A 20,460-nucleotide genomic window follows, 5' to 3' on the forward strand; every position below is an offset into this window, starting at 1 on the left:
TAGCACAATATGACAAATATAATATTTTATTTAAAAAGTGTTCAAAGGTGCCCCCCACTCCCCTACTTCAAACACAAAAACTCTACCAAGCATCGACAATGAACATTTGAAGTATGTGCAATGCAGGCAAATTTTGGCATTAGTACTGACATATTTTAGTTATTGAAAAATATATAAAAAGGGACTCATATTAGGAACCCTCTAACAATTTTAATAGTGATTTTAGCTGAGCTTAATTTATTGTCTCTTTTACTGTAGATTTTATTATTATTTAGTTCACGTATTTGTCTAGCTGAAATCACCATTCTATATAAATCATTCTAAAATGATGAAAACCAACATAACCATAATTCTTTTTCCCACTTCCTACCTTAACAAGTTTACGAATTTTACCAGATTGAGGCGCATAAATCCATATTAGATAAGATAGAGCCCGCAACACCTCAGGTGGATGCGACTTTCCATTTACTGGTAAGGTGTTTTTTCCAATCACGTGGCAACTTTTTAAGGAAGAAGTCACAACTTATTAAATAAAACAATTAGAGGAAAACTGTTAACGAAATCCGGAATTTTGTATTTTAACATTTTTATGCATTTAATGTAGAATTTAGCTTCTCACAAACAGTCTAAAATGTATCCAAAGCATTTTGTGACTGTGTTTATAAAGTAGTTTAAAATTAATAATCATTCTGTATAAATGTTGGCAAAGTTTAGGATAACATATAAGTTGCTTGGTTGGAGGCCTCTCCCTTCTCCACACCTCTGTAGCTATAGTTGAGAAGAGGAATTATTACACGGTGACTTTTATTTCCCGTTTTGTGTAGATATATATTGGGTGTGCGAAAAAAAAAATGCTGGTTTCATTGATCGCATCGCTTTACTAGCGTTAATACCGTGCTATCAGAAATTTGCCGACAAAGAAATTTTTAGAGCAAACAAACCAAATAGATAAGAAATACTAAAAGGATGTCTAACTTCCATTGTCTTTATTTTTAACTTGCACAACGTTTCGGACAGTTGTATCACTATCAGGTGTAAACTCTTACACTTGATAATGGGTAATACAACTGTCCGAAACGTTGTGTAAGTTAAAAATAAAGACAATGGAAGTTCGACATCCTTTTAGTATTTCTATTGAATTAGTGTCTACCACCTTCAAGCAAACCAATTCATATTGCAGTAACAATTATGATATTTAACATTTTATTTTTAATATAAACATCTCAATTCGATAGTTAGTAGTTATTAATGAAGCGGGCAATAGACTTATAGAAAGTGAGGCAACCATATTATTCTGGAAAATTTGATGTTAGTATCATTTCATGTGAAACTGTATATTTATAAACACCTAGTCACTAAATGAAAAGGTTTTAAATCAATTTAAACTTTTTTGATTACGAAACCCATGCAGCAAACTATTTTAACTTCAAAGAAACTTAACTGTGCAAAATGATCAAAGCATCAACAACAGTTTTAGTGGCAAAATGTTAAAACCGCTTCCTGCAACCCACAATTTCGGCACAGCAGAATCACACATCCCATTTGTAGGCAATTAAAGGTAGCAGAATTCCCCACCAATAAGCATAACATATTTTCAGCGAGTATAAGTGACAGGCCAAAGTTTTAAAATCTGAAACGTACCACAAATTCATTCTTATAAAATATAAACTCGTATACATAACCTCTCAATACTATTCTCTCACTTAACAACTGGACGTTTTTAAAAATTGACACCATTTTGTACAACGAAATAATAAGAAAAGCAATTGGTAACTGACCTTACGATAAAACACAACCAGTACTTTCTGGAATAACTGAATTGTTTTCTGAAACACTTCCCGTCGACTTAACACTAACTTGGCTGATCTTCCTGTCAGAGTGTTTCTCGCCAATGCTATCTTTGCTGCCCGTCAAGCTTTTTTTACTCTTTGCTGTTGAGTTGACTTGGCTGGCGGTCACTTCTTGGCTTTGACTGGTAGTGCGCGACCTTGGACTCTTCAAACTGACCTTGTTCAAAGTGGCAGACACTGCTTGCTGATACTCGATAATCTGTTGATGCTGAATTTTGGTTTCCAGTATACGGGTGAGGACAGATATTTGGTTTTGTATCGCCAACATGAACGCTTTGTAGCCCAAACTGGAAAATGGGCGAAATAAAACAAAACAATTCAGTAAAGGCGGTTAAAATGCAGATTATAAAAAACAAATATATCCTATAAAAAAATTTTCTTACAAAAATAAATCTGAAGAAAATTTAAATGCAATTTCAAAATTGAATAAAAACATGTAATATAAATTTTTATTTTTGATGGGGAAAAAAGTGTCACAATTGAGAAAATAATGTTAAGCCAAATCAGGAACTTTTATATCAAAAAGTATTTGACCACTTGGAAATTAAAAATACTAATTCACATATATTCATTAGCTGTAAGACTGGTCTTTCTTTTAGCGCTAGAGATTCAAGTGTCACAATAATAATGATGATTATAATAATAACAATTATCTTTATTGAGAAATAATAGTCAAAAACTGAAAGAAAATATAACTACCTAAATACTACAGATCTTAAAATGCGAAGCTACTGAACATTTTGTGAAAGACTATTTTTTTTAAATTTAATTTAAATTTTTCATTAAGCTATTAAATTGTGGTTGGCTCTGTCGATATAATTTGTTTTTGTTAATTTATTTAGTTATATTCATGTACACATCAACAGGCACTTACAAGAGTGCTTACTGACATCTAAATTTATAAATCTACATTACAAAGCAACATACATATTAAGTTCCATTAAAAAAATAGTACTTTAAACTAGTAAAACTACACTTTCACTCTTACAAGAAAGGGCAAGAGCATTTGTTTTAAATAAATCTCATACCAATCGTTTACACTCTCGAAACATAATGTTCAGAGGTGAACAACTTAATATATTATCACAGAATGTGTTTTGATGTGTATTTCTAAGCACATTTTTCGGGACATAATATATAAATAAAACATACTCCATAGCCTTTATGCTACTCAATCTTGCAACATTGCATTATATGAGATTATATACGTGCCCTACCAAACAAATATCTCAAACATGTTTTTGAACTTTTAGAATCATATCACCTTCTTCTGCCTGTGGTGTACTAAATGTGATCTGACCAAGGTATTATTTAGTCTGATGACAGTCTTTATCTCAAAATGCTTGGAATTTCTAATTATAAACGCTAAGGCTTTAGATGCTCACAATGGTCTGATAGTGGGTATTGAACCAAAGCATTTCTTGCAGAGGTACTCCATCTATCCATGTATTTACTATTAAGAACTAAATTATTTATGGTATAATTAAAATTTATTTAGTGTACTGCAAAAACAGTTTGTTTATTGTCAGTAGATGCTTGCGTAAAAGAATTATTACCAAGGCGTTTTATATTACAAGGTAATTTATTATAAAAGTTCAGATTTAAAGAATTTTTTATTGATTTATGAACACGGTATCGGAAAATCGTTAACTGGTGTGCATTACCGCTTGCGTAGGAATGAGTGTCAGACTGAACGGAAAAACTTAATTTATTAGAGTGAATCTTGATTAGATACTGAGAAACTGTGTTCTACAAGATTCTCTATAATCCAAAAGAAGAATTCGGAGAGCATTTTTTTAAAGATGAGACACTCTGACTGCATATAATATAATATAGTTCACACTATATGGTGAGCCCATATTGCATTGCAGAGTGAAACAAAGTAAAATTTTACGTCGCAAAATAGTGTTATTGTTGATAAGGGATCTCTTTTTTTTACGAAGTGAGTAGTTAAACCAATTTACCGGGGCTGGCATTTAGTACTAGGAACCTTTTTAGTAGGGAAGCGAATATTAATAAGGTTAGTAAAAGTAGTACATAAAATTTGCGATAGGTAGTTAACATCGTGGTTTGAATACACCAAACACCAATTCGTTTTGATTAGTTGACAAGAGAATGTTTAAACTTGTCAATGTTTCTAACGGTAAACCTGCTAGTGAAAATTGGAGTGGTAGAAGAATTATATTTTATTCTCAATGTTGTAATCTGACTCCTCCAAGTTCGTGAATATATTATCCAGGCATGTGCTGGATGGTAGTGTCACCCTGGTTGGTTCACCGACCAAAACAATGAGATGGAACGACTCCAGAACAGAAACTAACTCTGACAAATTAGCTGCATTTGAGAGGAAATTCACGTGAAAGTCTCATGAAAAAATTAGATTACAGTTAAGCTGAGATAAGTACGAAAGAAGTTGTTCAAATAATTCTAAAAAGAAATTAAATGAAAACAGTATTGAGTCGTTTTATATTTGTACCACAAAATTCGGCAATCCCTTCTTTACTAAAGTTTGAAAGGTCTAGATCGCTGGTCTTAAATAAATCATTTGAATAAATACATACCCCAACGTAATTAATTACTGCTGAAAAGCAAATAAAATTTAATCAAACATTATCTAAAAATAAGTTTACTCGGTCAGTCTTCTTTAAAAGAAATTGAACATTCAAATGCATCACAGAACATCGGTCAGAGATGTGCTGTCAGTATTAACACTATTGTCCCAAGCTAAAACGTTGTTGGTCGTAGACCTAATTGATTTCAGTCAATTACTCGGAAATTTAATATTCATGATCTGCACCTTAAACATTTTTCGATGAAAAAATCTGTTGATATGGGTTCCAGCTGGCCATAAAGTTGGATCTTGAGCTCTCTAAGGTTACTTTATTTTATTTAATTGTAACCTTAAAAGAGGAATAATATTGCGGATAACGGAAATCAACCTTTTCGCACACAACCTCAGAGAAAAGAGGGTTTAGGTACTCAATCAGTTGCGGAGTTGTAGTACCTGGGTGAAGCTTGTAAACATGCAGAAAAGCCAATTTTGAAGCAGCTTGAAAAACGGTATTAGTAGAAGAACCTGCAATAGTACGGCTTTTTTTATTATCCTTGCTTTTGTTTCACCACAACAAAAGGTTCAATATCTTCTTCATGCTCAGAGCTGTTATCCATTTCAAAAGGAAAAGGCTTTGGCTTCATCAATTGCAATTGAAACTTGTCTTGCCAAAAGAGGTTGATTAATTTTGGAACCTTCTACGCAGTTATGCGTACTGGCTCCCGTGTCCCCTCGCATTATTTGGTCGGACTTTAGACCGTCAGAGATACAGGACGCTGTTCCGTCTGGGGAGATTCTTCACCAACTGGATTCGATTGGTATTCGTATTTTCACCTTTGGTGACATTTTTGTTCTGTGGGCTCGGTTATTAAATTTTTCAAGCTAATTAATTTATCTTTTTCAACGTATAGGTATTCTATCTCAAGTTCTGTAGCGTCGCTTTCGATAACAATTTCGTTACCATCGCTAAAGGTCGATTCGAGGACGTTTGTGTTTTCACTTTCACAACATTTAATAAATTTTCCTGTTTCGACCAGAACGATGTTTTTTAATATTTTAGTACATATTAGGATGAACCACGATACACTTTAATCCACTCAATGGCGAGTAAAAACTACATGACATTTGCTTACATTTAGGTATAACTTTTTTTCACTAAACCACACTATAGCACTATTGAGGTCTTCCTGTAAATCACACTGTCTTCAAAACTATTAAATAATTTTAAACAGTTTAGTCGCAATCTGGTAAATCTTTAATATCAATGACAAACAAAATAGGGCCAAATTTGCTTCCCTAAGGTACACCTGCTAAAGGCATAAAGCTCTTTTAAAGATTTTGTTGGAGATTATGTTGTTTGTGAGAAAACTAAACTGCAGTAATCAAAAAAACTTACCATTCGGTGGTCGTCCAATAATTCAATAATAAAAGCCCCTGCGTTAGTCTGGACACACTTTCAATGGACTGATCTTGCGATTTCGCCGCGTTCACGGTCCTCAGAACTGCCAACGCGTCTCTCAAAAGGAGCGCGATCAATAAAGACCACTCCAAACAACTGGCCTCCATGAACAGTTGTAACAGATATCTGCAACGAATTTAATACTATGCGATGAACCGCTTGAGACACGCAATAACTATATTGTTATGGTGGGTCTCAAGTTTATTATATTAGTTTTTGACAGACTCTTCGTCTCCTGTAATTTTAACTAATTCTAAAATTGTAGCGCTCCAGGAACTCATTTTTTAAAAAAGTTAGTGGTCACAAACCGTTGCCTCAAGCTAAGAATTCATAGAAACCCTTCCACGACTCCGACCTCGTCTTTTAACATTGCTATCAGTTTGTGCAAACCGACTTAAGACTTTGGATATAGTTGACTAATTGACATTATATCATTCAGCAATTTATTTTGAAGTGTTATATAATTATACATAATACATATAATTCTACAATACCGACTTGATAAGGGTTTTATTGCCGTGGGCAGTTTATTTCCATAATTCCCATCAAAAGCGAATATGATATACTTTGAGACACACCATACCTCAGCTGAATTTCAGATCTATGGGAGCCTCTATTGTCGGAGTTTGATAATTGCTCGAGAATGTGAGTGGACGGAACCTCCCAGTTTTCGGTAGTCGGACTGCTTAGCAATTCACGATCGTCGCCCCACGTCGAACTGACCGTGCTCATCATCGAGTCGTCGAAGGTTTTTGTTTGCAGAGCGGTTGAAGGTAACCCTAATTAATAAATTTTATTTATTTATCAACACGAGCACCGCTGACGATTTAACCTCACATTGATCGATTCTAATGCAATTCGACTGATTATTTTCAAAATTGTTACTCAAACGCGTCTCAGAATCCCTCTGTACAGAATGGCCAAACTGGACACCGAGTACGCGTTACCCGTTGATCTTTTGAAATGTATTAGATAAGTTAAACTGAAACCTAGCTGATTTACACCCAACATTTTAATTTAGCACCTACCTGAACCCTTTTGTTGTCTGTATTACTGTCGCACCTTCCAAAGCCTACTTATTCAAGTTAAAACTTCTATTTCTTCTTTTTGTTTTCAATTATACAAATATAGAGGGTGTCCTATATAAAAAAAATTTAACTTTAAAAATATTATATTTACACCATTCTGCTTATAAAGTTGCTCTGGAAACATTGTCATGGAAACACAGAATTTTCCATTATAAGAAAGTTCTAGCGTTTTAGAAAAACAGCCTATACTGAAATGGTACTATACTTTCATATGCGGATTTTACCATTATGTTTTTTGTGAAAATCGATTTCAGACAATTGACCCTAGTTTTCGCCCTATTCCCTGCAGACAGGCGAGATTCTAAGTCTCCAATTTGGCCCACTCGGTACTTTATACTAAAAATTACTTACCCAAATTTAGGTTAGCACTGAAACTATTACTACGTTCGCCGCTAAAGAAAAAGGACAGCTTCTTCCTCTGTGGACTCAAATTTACATGCTTCGAATTTAACAAATCCATATCCACCTCGTCGGCTATCTGACTAGACTGCTCGAGAGTATTAACAGGGCTCACCAAGCCGGTATAAGGGATCCCTTGAAAGCTCATATAACCGCTGTCTCCCACTCGGCTAGAAGACGCAAGATTAACGTCTAATTTTAGCGACCGCAGCTGATCTTCTAATACGTTCTCGGTAGGCGCCACCAACGGACTCTGGGGTGCTAAAATTGCTGTATGTCTCACTCAAACCGATTTGCAAATTAAAATATTTGCATTACCACTTTCGGTTTCCAAATTCATAAGCGCAGAAGGTGTAGGATATGGCCAATCAAACTCTTCATGCAAGTGTTTCAGTGCCTGCACAAAATCGTCCACCCTCGCGGCCCTCTCGCGTTCCTTGCCGAGCCAGGCGACCAAATGGAAGTCCAAATGCGCGGCAAAGTAGCCCAAATCCATGAGGCGCCGGGCTGACAACAACCGCCGCGCTTGTTTTTGCAAAATGACATCTATGAAGAATTCTTCGGCAGAGTTATTTGGGACGTGCCTACATTTTAAATATTGACAAAATTCGTTTATGTCTCATAAAGATATTGATATTGATTGAATAATAACAGCAATAAATTTACAATATATAAAAAGTCTTTCTTATTTGTAGCTACTATTCGGCTAAACAATGGATTTAAAGCTGTGTGTATTCTTAATCAAATTAAAAGTTATATAGTTAAAGGTTATATATATTCACACTGCAACTAACCTATGTTCTAATTCTGATAAGTCGCTAACTCACTCGGAAGTAATTTAAATACATATTTTTCAACATGTTTACCCGATTTCTTTTAGCCGTAACTAACTTAAAGTCTAAGAGTACTGAGTTATAGACTTTATGACGCAAGCAATGTATGTCGTTACGTAGACAACTGAATACTTTGACAGCACACATGTCCAGTATTCTAATTACGACTCACATTAACTATAAAGGGTGATGATTTGAACATAAATCTAATTATTGATTTTATGTACAATTACTCCATGGTCTTTTTTTATAACTGGTTATAATTCTTGCTTCATATAGCAAACCTTAAATGGACATCCGAACCAAAAGAGAGTTCCTACGTTATAAATAACGGTTTCTGGAAACGTCTGTTTATAATGAAGCACACTAAAGTGTTTATGAATCGATGAAAGTTTATTTGGGATTACCAAATGTGGTAATATTATGTAGGAAATATAATCCAACTTGGAGAAGTTAAAGTATAAATTCATGGTTGATGTAAGAATCCCTCTGAACATCTCTTTTGAAAATACTCCTCAGAGAAAGGGCGGTGAGTCACTTTTTTTCAAAATTTGATTTTATTGAAGAGACTGCTTTTTGGGTTTGAACATAGATATTAAGTCAATAGAGCATTGATTTATATCTTGATAGGCTGGGACGATGTTGTCAGTGCTAGACACCGCCGGATTTTTTTTACCGATGTACCATGCAGAAATAACAAATAGATCTTTTTTAACTTTAGCGATATGGATTGTAATAAATGGTTTTTTTTCAATGTGACAACGTTACAACAAATAAACACTTACGCCAATGTAGGGGAGTTTTTAACAAAAGCGGTTTTTTGAAAGTGAAAAGCTGTTTTTCAATATTGCTATTACAAAGACTGACAGCAGAAATGCCACAATACTATGAAGTCATGTCATTTCATGTGTATGTAAATAAATCGTATTTCATATCTTATCATATCTCATATCATATTTCTTAGCCGGGTGTACATTTTTTATTGTTTTGTGTATTTATTATATTATATATTGTGGATTTCCAACGAACACTCTAATGCATCGCATGTAGTTTCCATTATCTCTAAAAGTGTGTCAATTTTTTTTTACCAACCATTCGTATAAGGCAACATTTCTCACTCCACTCGTCCCTGGCCAAAGTTGGACGTCTGTGGGTTTGAATCTATGAAATTGTTAGTGGTCGACTTAAAAATGAACCCTGAGTATCTCGTATAGTTAATAGATTAAAATTATTAAACCCATGTATCATTTTTTTTCTTCATATTTGGACTAGAACAATTTAAAATTTGACAACTCGGCACCATGGCAAAAAAAATCCAGTGGTACAACGACCATTTATACCGAACATTCCAAGCTAGTTTCCCGAATATCAGACAGCAACCATAATAATGAGTACTGTTTAAATTTATCTGACAAATCTCGCTAAATAAATTATATGGTGTGAATTCATTAACAACCTGATAATTAAGTAAAAAAAAAAAAACAATATATAGTCCAAGTTTTTTTTGTATATTTTTTTTATAACTAAAAACCATCTTGATAAAACTTGTTAGATTTATTTGCGATAATAAGGAGTTTCTTTTAGTTTAATAATAAAAAAAGGTTGTTGTCAGTCACCTAATTTAAAGAAAAATCTTAAAAAAAAAAATATTTTCTTACCTCTAAACTTATGTAAAAAACTTATCATTTTTACACAAATAATCTATCCTGACTTCGGCTTTGGGCGACGAAAAGTACGTTACAGATAAAATAAGGTGGTTCATAGCTAACCCAAGTCAGTGTTGCTGGGCCTTACTCAAACACTGACTTGAGTAAGATGTACAAGTTAGAGAGATAGATATTTTTATCAGTTCTCACCCATTAACAATCAGAAATTTCATTAATCATATTATTATTTACATCATATACTGTTGATGGTGCTTCATGAAATCTATAACCTTTTGAAATTAGGGCATCACCATTGGCTAGATACCAGAAAGAAAGTAGCAGCATCACGGTATTTGCGTCCTTTTGTCCAAACTTGTGATTATGTTGTAAGTGTGCCATATTTTTTACGATTTGATACCATAAATTAATTTGTATCTTCAAAAAACTGCTCAAATAGTATCACTGCTAATGTTAGTCAATCCATTTATGGTACATTAAAAAAAAAACAATCACTTAAGGACAAAATTAAGCCACTCACATAAGTTACAATTCTAGTAAAAATAAATATCAAAAAATCCAACCATTTAAATGAACATTTGTGTGTAAAGAGTTGATGTGTATTGTAATATGTAACTTTTTATTTTCATGCATGTTCTATTAGCGACTATCAAAGGTCATGACTACAACGTCACTTGTAACTTGATCTTACATTTAGATAAATTTTTGTGTATAAATAGCCCTAACGTAATGTGTGCCGCCCAGTATTGCTTTTCAATAGTAAAGAAACTCATGAAAATGCAGCAATATTTATTTACACTACATTCTAAAGAGAAGCAGAGTTGATAAACTATTTAACGTTAAAAAGTAACATTAGGGGAACATTACCGGGCATTATTTGTAACGTAAATTGAAAACTTACTTTTGATCTACTTTTTCGCCCTGTATACAGTTAGGCATTGACTTTTTTCTATTGGTGTTGGGAGATTCTGGCACTACGGTCATTATACCCACGTTGTTGTTAGACTTCTCTAAAATTTTAGGCGAGATCGTTGTACTATATGACCTGACGCGGGGTCCCTGAACTTTCCCTAAAACCAGCGAGATATCTTCGGCGTTCGGGGCTACAGGGGGCGTTTGTGGAGCGAGGCTTAACTTATTTGGGAGTATGAATGAAGTGCGCGGCGATTCTATATCGTTCGGATCTAAAATCAATTATATAACTCAAAATGTCCCAATAATGATGAGGCAAAACGTTAGCACCTATAGCTCTAAGAAATCTAACCAGATCTTTTGCCAGTTCCCATTTGGACTGATCCAGAGCAGTATTCAACAGTAGAGTCGCGTATTGCCTGCTAACCGATGAAGTCTCCAGGTTCTACATACAGGAAATAAAGTAAGAGTAAACCAACACTTATCTCAACTAAAAAAATACCTGTAAAATAATGAGGTAAGATGCTGCAGTGTCCAACTGCCCTTTAGCCATGCACTCTTGAAACAAATCCTTAGGTTTGCCGGCCGCAGAAAACAAATAAGGCCACAAGGCTATCTCCGTCTTCCTAGCGCACTGAACCACGGTTTGGAGATAGACGGAGAACTCCATGATAAAATCGATAACGCTTGGGAGCTGGGCGTCCGGTATAGGCTCCTTACTAGTAGCTTCCTCTTCAAGCACCTGCGGGAGGAGTTAAAACAACTAATTCAAAGCCTCAATTCAGTATGAAATGGAGGACCGATGGTATATACCCAAAGCAAACCAGGAAAGTCCTAAAGGTGCACATTTTAAATTCGAATATTCAATTTATTACCTGCTTTTGTGGAAAATTAATTTTAATACATTTTTAGTTTACTTAACACGAATTAGAATTATGTCAAACCATAAGCAATATGTAAAAGGGTAGTTCAGATTTAACATTTTAATCACAACATGAAGGTCAAATGCTTAAGATTTTTCATATTTTGAGGATTTATGTTATCAGTAAATCTGTAATTAAATATAGAGTTATTTAAAACACAAAAACGGTTTTATGTTATAGATTAAACTGTAGTGATCACCTTAACCTCAATTTTTACAGGTAAGAAATTTGACAGGAAAAGCTGAAAAGGTGATATAGCAGTATTCAAAATTGGTTCCTAACAGGCTCCAAGTTTCTGGGCAGTTCACCAATCCTTTGAACATAATGTACTTGTAGCAAACATTACCTCGTGCAGTAAAAGTTCGAGTGAATGCGGAAAATAAGGCAAGCTCATACAGCTTTTGGCGATCTCCCAAGCGTGGTAACCCAAATTTCGACGTATCAATTGCCTTAAAACCTGATGTAAATAAACTTGACTCTAAAACAACACGTTTTGTTTATTTATGTTTGATTTGCATACAGTTGCTTACAGTTCTTTGTAATATACTAAATGGTAAAGAGAAGGGCGAATTTATATCGGATGTGTATAGTACAGTGTCATTTTCAGCTCCTAGGATAATGGCGTCTTCAAAGAGTATTGCTAAAAAATATACAAAAAAAAAAATTAAATATTGAATTTGGTGACATTTCTTCATTTATGTCAATTTAAAATGACGAATCCTAATTAATAAAATCTGTTTGAAAATGTCATTAAATATGATTGATCGTTTTCTTTTGTTAACAATAATTCATCATCACCAAATTGAGATGAGAGCAAACATTAAACATTAAATATAAAGTGAAAATATTGTTACCTAGCGGATATATCTTTAAGTGGAAAGGCAGCATAATTCTTTTCGACATAAAACTATGAGGCTTCTCGCCGTCTCCGGGATATAAAGGCAGCCAAACTCTCATGCCGTGGGCTCCACAAAATAGCCATAAAGCTTCTGTCAAATGGACCTGCATTTATAATTAATGAATCAAGCGACGCGAAGGTTTAACATACTAAATTATTAAATCTTATAAAGTTAAATTAGAACAAACGATGTTGAAATTTCCAAAAATTAAATATTGGTGTATGACATCTGTTTCGGCAACACCGTGCCTTTATCAAATGAGACATTACAATCTCCCAACGTCTATAAATATAAAAGGGGGTAATTCTAAATTACAGTTATTGTGGGTTTTTTTAATTTAAATTTAGATTTAACAATGGGGATCTATTGGCCAATAAAATACCAAATTATACTCAAACTGTATAACCTCTTTTATGTTCCATGATGAGATTCTTTTTTTTGTGATTTAATTTTGTTTTTTAAATATGTTCCTATGGTGTTTACAGTTTTAAAAGCAATCCTGGGACCACATTCAAAATTTGAACATCGTTTGTTCTAAATTAACCCGTTAAATCAATTTTCATTAAGTAAAAGTTCAAAATCAAATATTAAAGTAGGGTTTTTTAAGCAATCAGTTGCAACACTTTTTAGTATTTTTGGTATTTTTCAGTAATTGTGAGATGCAGAGATTGATTTTCTTCACGTAACTTAAGTGTATCAGCTAAATAAGATTGAACTGCGCTTTTCAAGCATAATACTTCATATTTATAAGTGATTTTGTAATTTGTTCAACTTTAAATTACTCAGAGTACAAAAGTCAAATCACATTTTGGATTATGAATTATGTATCTTTTTTGGAGAACATTATTATTTTTTTGGTGATCTTACAAAATTTTTACCAATCTCATAAAATTGATAAACAATTCACTTTTTGCCATGATGAAAAACTCATTTCCAGGCATAGTTCATTAACAATTAAGCGAATAAGTACAAAAATTATATTTTAATAAAAAAATACCAAAGCAGTTCAGGAGCTATACAATCTGTAAGGTTAGGTTTCTAATATGCTGTGCCAATTTTGAAAAACGTAACAAATTAACCATAAAATATTTAATATTTTTGCAACATTAAGTTTTTTTAAAGTGTACCCATAATTGAAATGCCCAATTACATTTGAGTCTTCTATCCTATTTTCAGATTCCATGGTACAGAAATTCAAAGGACACTTACTTTATCAGCGTGCCTCCTGGAAGGCACCCACACGTTCTCCACACAACTGGCAAGTACGTTCGGCATTAAGCAAGCATATTTCTCCCCATTCCTGAGCTCCCTTTGCACCATATACAATCGCCCACTAACATTTAGGACCATACTCTCGGAACACTTATGACTGCCACTCTTACTTCCCGTCTCTGTGCGCAAAGCCGTTAATGTGACAAAAGTTATACACGAGGGGTGCACAGCTAAAGCGGAAACATCTATGGACTGCATTTTAGCTATTTCTACATCTCCAACTAGAAATATGATAAAGCTGATAAAATAATAATTAAAAATAGGTGCCATCAACCTGTATCAATTTGTTCCAGGCGCCATATTGAAACCAGTGCGTTGGCCGCAAATGTTACCAACAGGTCATCCAAATTATTAATGAGTAAAATGGGTGAGTCAACTGAAATGATCTTTGCGAATTTATTGTCTAGTTTTGATTCTTTGGAGTAGAACCTGAACTCGTCAGAGTTGTCTACAATGCTGTAACAGCCCAAAATTATGTAGTCCCTCCACCAGAGCAGACCACCAGCCACAATAAAATCTTTTTCTTGAGTTTCATTACCAAACAATTTCCATCGCCTCGTTTGCATGGAGTAATGGGCCAAACCTGTTCGCCCAGCTATAGCTATGTTTTGACCTTTGGAATCTATAGCAGAATACTACAGGAAAAAAACACTTTAATTTTCATTTTTTAATTTATAAATATTATTACTTTTATTTGAGGAAGATGACACTGACAATGTTGAAGGGGCATCCACTACCTATGTGTACAATTTGTCCCACATTTCGTCCTCATTTTACGAATTAATTCACTTTTCGTCCTTCTTTTTGAATTGTATCACAATATCAGATCGGTGCCTTCTCACTTGCTTTTGCGATAAATAGAACAGTGAAGGTAACTACGTTTCATTGTGTGTCGAACGTATTATCGCGAGGCTGTTAGCAACACATTCATAGAGGTGAAAAACGTAAGAAATGAAACTTTACTTACATATACAGCGTTACCACTAAAGTCCGCATTATGTGGGAATAGTTTTTATTAATAAGTTTTGGCAAATTTTGATCCTGGGAATAGTTTGTCTTTGGTCTTTGCCTATGAAAATTGACACAAATTATTATTGAAGTGCAATGGCTTCGAAAGTCTACATGATTTGCAAAGACGCAAACGTATGGTGTATATTCCGAGCGAATATCAATATTTAGAATTTTAATAGGACCCTTAAGCTATTGGAAATTCTAGAAATTCGAAGAAAGTACTGATCAGCATGATAAAGCAACAAGAAAGGAAGGAATTAAACAAAAATCTGCAAATCATTATAATTGCCAACTAAAAAAATATATCTAGTTTCCATTATTTTTTCTACATTTTCCTCCATACTACCAAGAATGCATATTAATTATTTGTATTTTACGCATTTTCTTTAATTTCCTGTATAGTTTTGCAAAATTATTTGACAAACTCCTAGTAATTGAAATATATATACACAAATTTTAGTGGTGGATGCCTCCTCAGAAAAAGTCGTCTTCAATTATATGTTTCACATATTGGGTGAACCAAATACTCACCCTTATAGGCCAGTTTGTAGCAGAATATGTGGAGGGAATGGGTATAACAAACCACTGCCTTCCTTCCGCTAGAGTACTAGTTAAAGACCCATTTTCACCAAACATACCGTCTTCTTTGGTAGTCTTTTCTGAGAAAATTTTTATCAATGTGTCTGCAGAGTTGATGTACAATTTATCTTCTCCTTGAAGGTAAAGATGGCTCTGGTGACTCTAAATATAACATCCAGTAATAATATATTTATTACAACAATTAAGTCCTTACCATGCAAGGATTTATGGTCAAAGCACTTTTGACAAAATCCATTTGCAACAAACAAGTTGTATTATCACTATTTTGGTATAATGATTCATCACTGTGCACCGAATTGTGAACTTTTCTAACCATCCACAACTGGTAACCTTCTGTTGCAAAATCCTAAACGTCAAAGTAAGTAAGTAAGGGCAATGAGATATGGTATTAGGGAAACAGTTCTAGAAATTTGAGAAAAAAAACTATTTAGTAAATCTGTGAAAAAATGCTAAGAGAAAGTACTGTTTTAAAGCTGAAACAAATTTAAATGATTTTTATTTAATGTAGTGGGTGTTGTGATTGCTTAGCTCGCCACCAGGTGGTGCTTTCTGACCTATTCGCAAAAAAAAAAAGATTTTTTTACAAAAAGAATGAATGGTATGACATGACCTTTTTTTATGTCATAAGAAAGTCAATAAGGACCCAACGACCCTGTGAAAACCGCCTCTCAATCTCTTTATCCTATCCTAAAATATGTCTAAAAAAAATCTAACACTAAAATTCAAGAAATTCAAAAATAAGCATTTTCTTTTGGACTATTTGCTTAAAAAAATATTTTTGAAATTTCTACTACCGCCCGTTTTCCTAATACCGAATCTCGTTGGTTATAGTGGGACATCCGGCATATACTCATAAGGATTGCACCGATTGAAGGGAATAGGTTAAAAGTGTAAGGATTCAATTTCATCCACAGGGGGTTTGTTAAAGTATTGACCTGAATTTAAAACAGAAATTCAATAAGTAATAAGTCAAAATATCCTTTAAGTGCTAGCTGATGTGGTATTAAATACTATACTAACCATGGAAATAATCTGTAGGGGATTAAATTTGTGTATTTCAATATTCAAGCCATAATCCCAGCCAAGAGAACACATCAGCAAGGCTCCAAACGTAGACCACACTGCTATACCACCCTGAGCCCACGAGGCTATTAAGGCACAGCCATCAGGAGTCCACAATACTTTTCCTATCGGCCCCGGACAACCAGGATAGTCCTTGCTGCTTAGAATGCAACTATGGGAAATTTCTAGCCCTCCTGTACTGTCATCTACATAATATATTACACATTCTGAGCTAAAAAGAAAAAAGAAACTTTGGAAAACACAAATGCAGAGACTTAAATTTGCTGATATCAAAACAAATTTCATTCTATTATATAATTTTTCCTTAGTAGTCTTTATATAAACATATATCTAGAACTGAAGATCCTAAATCTCTTAAAAATGTAAAGAGAACTATTTTTCGAAGAGTCCATAGAATTTTTTAGTTATCAATTTTGATTTTGATAACTGCTTAAATATAATGATGCACACAAACTTACTTGGCTCTACCAAATGTAATTAATCTGAATTTATGATTTATAGCGGTGCAAGTTGCATCTTCAATATTTTGAGCCCATATCCCTTGTACTTGCTAAAAGCACATCAAAAAAGTATTGAAAATTGCTCAGAAAATGAAACTCACATTCGGATCAAATTTCAAATTTGATGCTGTTAAAAAAGCAGCTCTTCCATCATTTAGCACTACTGAGAAGCCACCGACCAACGGAGAATATTCCATGGCTGTTATGTAAGTATTTTCTTCTACTATTGGTATTGCTAGAAAAAAAAACTAGACTCAAATAACTAAAAAATATAAAGGGTGTTCAGAAAAGTTAGAAGGTACAAAACAACTTAACTGAAGATAAACAGTTACTATAGTTCCGTATAACATCCTTACTGCGATTATGGAAATGAAAATACTAACAGATATAAATTTTTTGGACTTCCTTGATCAATCAGGGTTATTTTCTAATTTTCAATTTTCCATAAGTTAATAATTTTTTTTGTGTGGAAAAAGAATCATCAGTGGAGAGAAATAAGTATCACTAGAATTAATTTGTCCAATGACAGACAAAATCCTATAATATTATATCCAAAAGCCAATATCAACAAAAATAATATAATTTCAAAATTTGAAAAATAATGCAGAAAATTTGAATATCAATAATTTTTAATTCATTAGATAATAATATCATTGAAGCATAGAAAAAAAATTGTTATAGTATGACCTCTGTATTGCATTGAGGGTGCTAAGCAGGAACTATGTTCATAGGATCTTTATGCCAATTTTACCAGACATGCTGTACATAGATACATATTCACCTTTAGACACTTGCTGATTAATACAAAACGGAATCCTCCTTAGATCAAGGGTATAATCCCTATTTTCCATTCCGTCCCATTTATATCTCAAAACATGCCCTTCTGTGGTTGCCAACATAATCTCTGTCATTGTGACACAAACTATTTCTGAGATTTTACCATCCCAAATCATTACTTCTTCACTCTATAAGCAAGTATTAATACAAAAATAGATTCCTATAATTGAATAAGGTTTTACCACAGATAAAGAGAGTGGTGGAATGGTCTCTTTGATAAAAAGTTCAGCACTATCCCTTCTTAGATTTGCATGAGGTGAATCAGTTTGAACATATAAACCCTTTTGATTAACTAATACATTTAATTTGTAGAATAATAAGTGCCCTTCGGAAGTCTGAAATGTATTGAGTTAAAATACTGGTAGCTTAAAACTTTCAATGCCTTTCTTACAGCAATGACAATTTTCTCTGAATCGGGCTTCCACTCAGCTGTGATGTTTGTACCAAACTTTTCCAAAGACTGCGTGTTTCTTCGATGAAAAACGATTGGTACACAGGGCTAAAAAATACAGAATAAAAATAAATAAATTATCAAAAATCTCAGTTCACCTTGCAAAACCAAATAGCTAAGGCATCGTCAGTCAAAATCGCTACCAAAATCCTGTCTCTGTTGCAGGTTACCTGCCGCAGCGTCCACTGACCCAATTCTGGGGTATGGATCACTTTGGGCCAACCGATTGGAAAATACATTGTAGAATGTTAATATACTTTAAGGTACTTTTCATTTATTTGGCTTTTAAAACAGCCAGATTCTTGAGTGTTTTTGAAAACATCATTTGACTTTTATATTACACTTGAACGCGTCAAAGAACGTCAGATTTGTGTAGGTTATGTTCATAGATAAAAACTTATGTTAAATGCCAAATGATTAAGTGACCCATGTAACAAAGAATAGATAAAAAAAACCAAACCAAAGTTAGGTGATTTTCGGTTTTTCGTTTTAGTGTATGCCTAATATTATGTATTCATTGAACAATATTTGTATATAAACGACTTGCACTTTACTAATAACAAATTGTTAGTTTTTTTAGCCCTAAACAATATAAAAACACCTTTAAAAAGTATTATTAGTCAAAAACTCTTAGTTAGGCACAAATATCGTGCAATAAGTTACATGATATTTGGATGGCAATAAAAATTGCGCAAATAATAAAAAATGACTTAAAACAAAACGTAAATTAAATCTGTATTTGTATTGCACTTTTCAAAGCAAACAGCGAAACGAAAACGAAGCAATATAGCCGATTTCATAGCCACAGTCCCGTAGGAGACGCTCCGATAGAGCCGGGGCTTGCTACCTGGAACTACAGAACTACACGCATGCGCTACAGATTGCGCCCAAACGCTGTTCTGCGTTTTTTCTACTTTTTGGAAGCTTTCTTTTTTCTATTGTGCAGATAGTTTGCATTTATATACATATATTGACACCAATAAACATGCATCAAGTTTTAATATCGCAAAACGTGCACACATTTGCCATACTATCACTATAAGCACCAATAAACGTAAGTAGTAATTATATTGAGTAAAATAACTCCATATAAAATCATGTATATAATTTTTAAATATGATTAATAATCAAGATAAAAATAATATATAGTTCACCCTTAAAAAAAAAGGTATCAGAAGTGTAAAAAAACAGGGTACCTAGCTATTATATCTAGTAGCCTTATCACCTCACATTTTTATTATTTATTTTAAATTCCAGAATCAGCACAAAACACAAACTTAGTTCCAAAATAGCGGAGCTTTTATGATGGTAATGAAGTAATGTTTAAATATTTCGACATGCTTGGGTTACCCTGTGTATTTCGTGGGGAAACTTTTGAATACTATATAATATCTAAATAAAACAACACTCAAAATCTAAATGTAATTAATATTATTAAAATTGCAGCAATTACATTGATGTTCATGGAGTGAGATAATCGACTCCCCCTAAATGGCCATCATCTCTAGCCCGTTGTGCCGCCAACCTTTCACGATCATATCCATCTATTCCCAAGCCTAACCTCTCTATGTGGCTTTCTCCCAAAATTCCATTCAATTCCTGGTACTGTCTCGAGCGTCTGATGCCAATTTCTGGATCAAACGGCCAAGGCATTGATTTATGCAAAACTGGGTGTCCTGCTAGGTTGAACTGCACCAAATCACGCACAATCGTGAGAGCGGCATCGTTAGATGGGAAATTGTAGGCTATTAGAAGAATCTAGAACGATAGACATACTTATGTTTATAGACTCATAAGTTTATTTAAGGTTGCTATAGCATGAGTATCGTTTATTATTTTTTTGTTTCTTTATTTCAAATCGAATTAAAATACATTTGTGTTTCCACTTTTTCCACGCTATTCAATGAATTTAAACATTTTGTAACCCGATGCAACTTAAATACTTACAATTTAATACTGCATTATGCAACAACGGCATTTGACACAAGCGGAGCGAGTACTTACTAAACGAGTGCGTCAAAAAGTTTACCTTACGTGTTACATACTATACTTTTTCAACGACCATTAGTTTCGTTCTTATATCAATGGTCACGCGAAAAATGTACCCAAAAACCAACGGTAGTAGAAA

General features: G+C 33.7%; 2 protein-coding genes across 3 annotated transcripts in view; one reads left to right on the plus strand and one right to left on the minus strand.

Moving 5' to 3' along the window:
• The window catches only part of LOC132703211 (uncharacterized), a 128,908-nt gene that overhangs the window by 69,571 nt on the left and 38,877 nt on the right, over positions 1-20,460 (plus strand). The gene's annotated exons all lie outside the window — the stretch shown is intronic.
• On the minus strand, positions 1,084-18,707 carry LOC132703869 (guanine nucleotide exchange factor subunit Rich-like). 2 transcript variants are annotated; one of them, XM_060673387.1, is made up of 22 exons: positions 18,431-18,707; positions 18,273-18,380; positions 18,064-18,216; positions 17,826-18,009; positions 17,146-17,279; positions 17,003-17,094; positions 16,482-16,755; positions 15,655-15,807; positions 15,393-15,602; positions 14,125-14,485; positions 13,788-14,071; positions 12,534-12,681; positions 12,210-12,319; positions 12,026-12,157; positions 11,259-11,498; positions 11,087-11,201; positions 10,746-11,028; positions 7,666-7,931; positions 7,300-7,608; positions 6,444-6,639; positions 5,798-5,986; positions 1,084-2,137 (listed from the first exon to the last, which is right to left on the minus strand). In XM_060673387.1, exons 1-22 carry the CDS (start codon positions 18,569-18,571, stop codon positions 1,780-1,782), a joined length of 4,440 nt encoding a protein of 1,479 aa, XP_060529370.1. In that variant the 5' UTR covers positions 18,572-18,707; the 3' UTR covers positions 1,084-1,779. The 2 variants fall into 2 exon arrangements, with proteins under 2 accessions (XP_060529370.1, XP_060529369.1); XM_060673386.1 differs by having other exon boundaries at positions 7,300-7,617.

Source organism: Cylas formicarius, unplaced genomic scaffold (genome assembly GCF_029955315.1).
Source record: "Cylas formicarius isolate icCylForm1 unplaced genomic scaffold, icCylForm1.1 PGA_scaffold_6__28_contigs__length_40554024, whole genome shotgun sequence".
In the NCBI taxonomy this organism is placed as follows: domain Eukaryota; kingdom Metazoa; phylum Arthropoda; class Insecta; order Coleoptera; family Brentidae; genus Cylas; species Cylas formicarius.

What these genes read in the sequence shown, in the direction of transcription:
- LOC132703869 (XM_060673386.1), bottom strand. Translation starts at nt 18,571, where the DNA reads ATGTATTTTCCAATCGGTTGGCCCAAAGTGATCCATACCCCAGAATTG. An exon ending in CAGAGAAAATTGTCATTGCT is followed by an intron (nt 18,217 to 18,272) that starts GTAAGAAAGGCA and finishes AATACATTTCAG; the next exon opens with ACTTCCGAAGGGCACTTATT. An exon ending in AGATCTGAAATTCAGCTGAG is followed by an intron (nt 5,987 to 6,443) that starts GTATGGTGTGTC and finishes AATTCGTTGCAG; the next exon opens with ATATCTGTTACAACTGTTCA.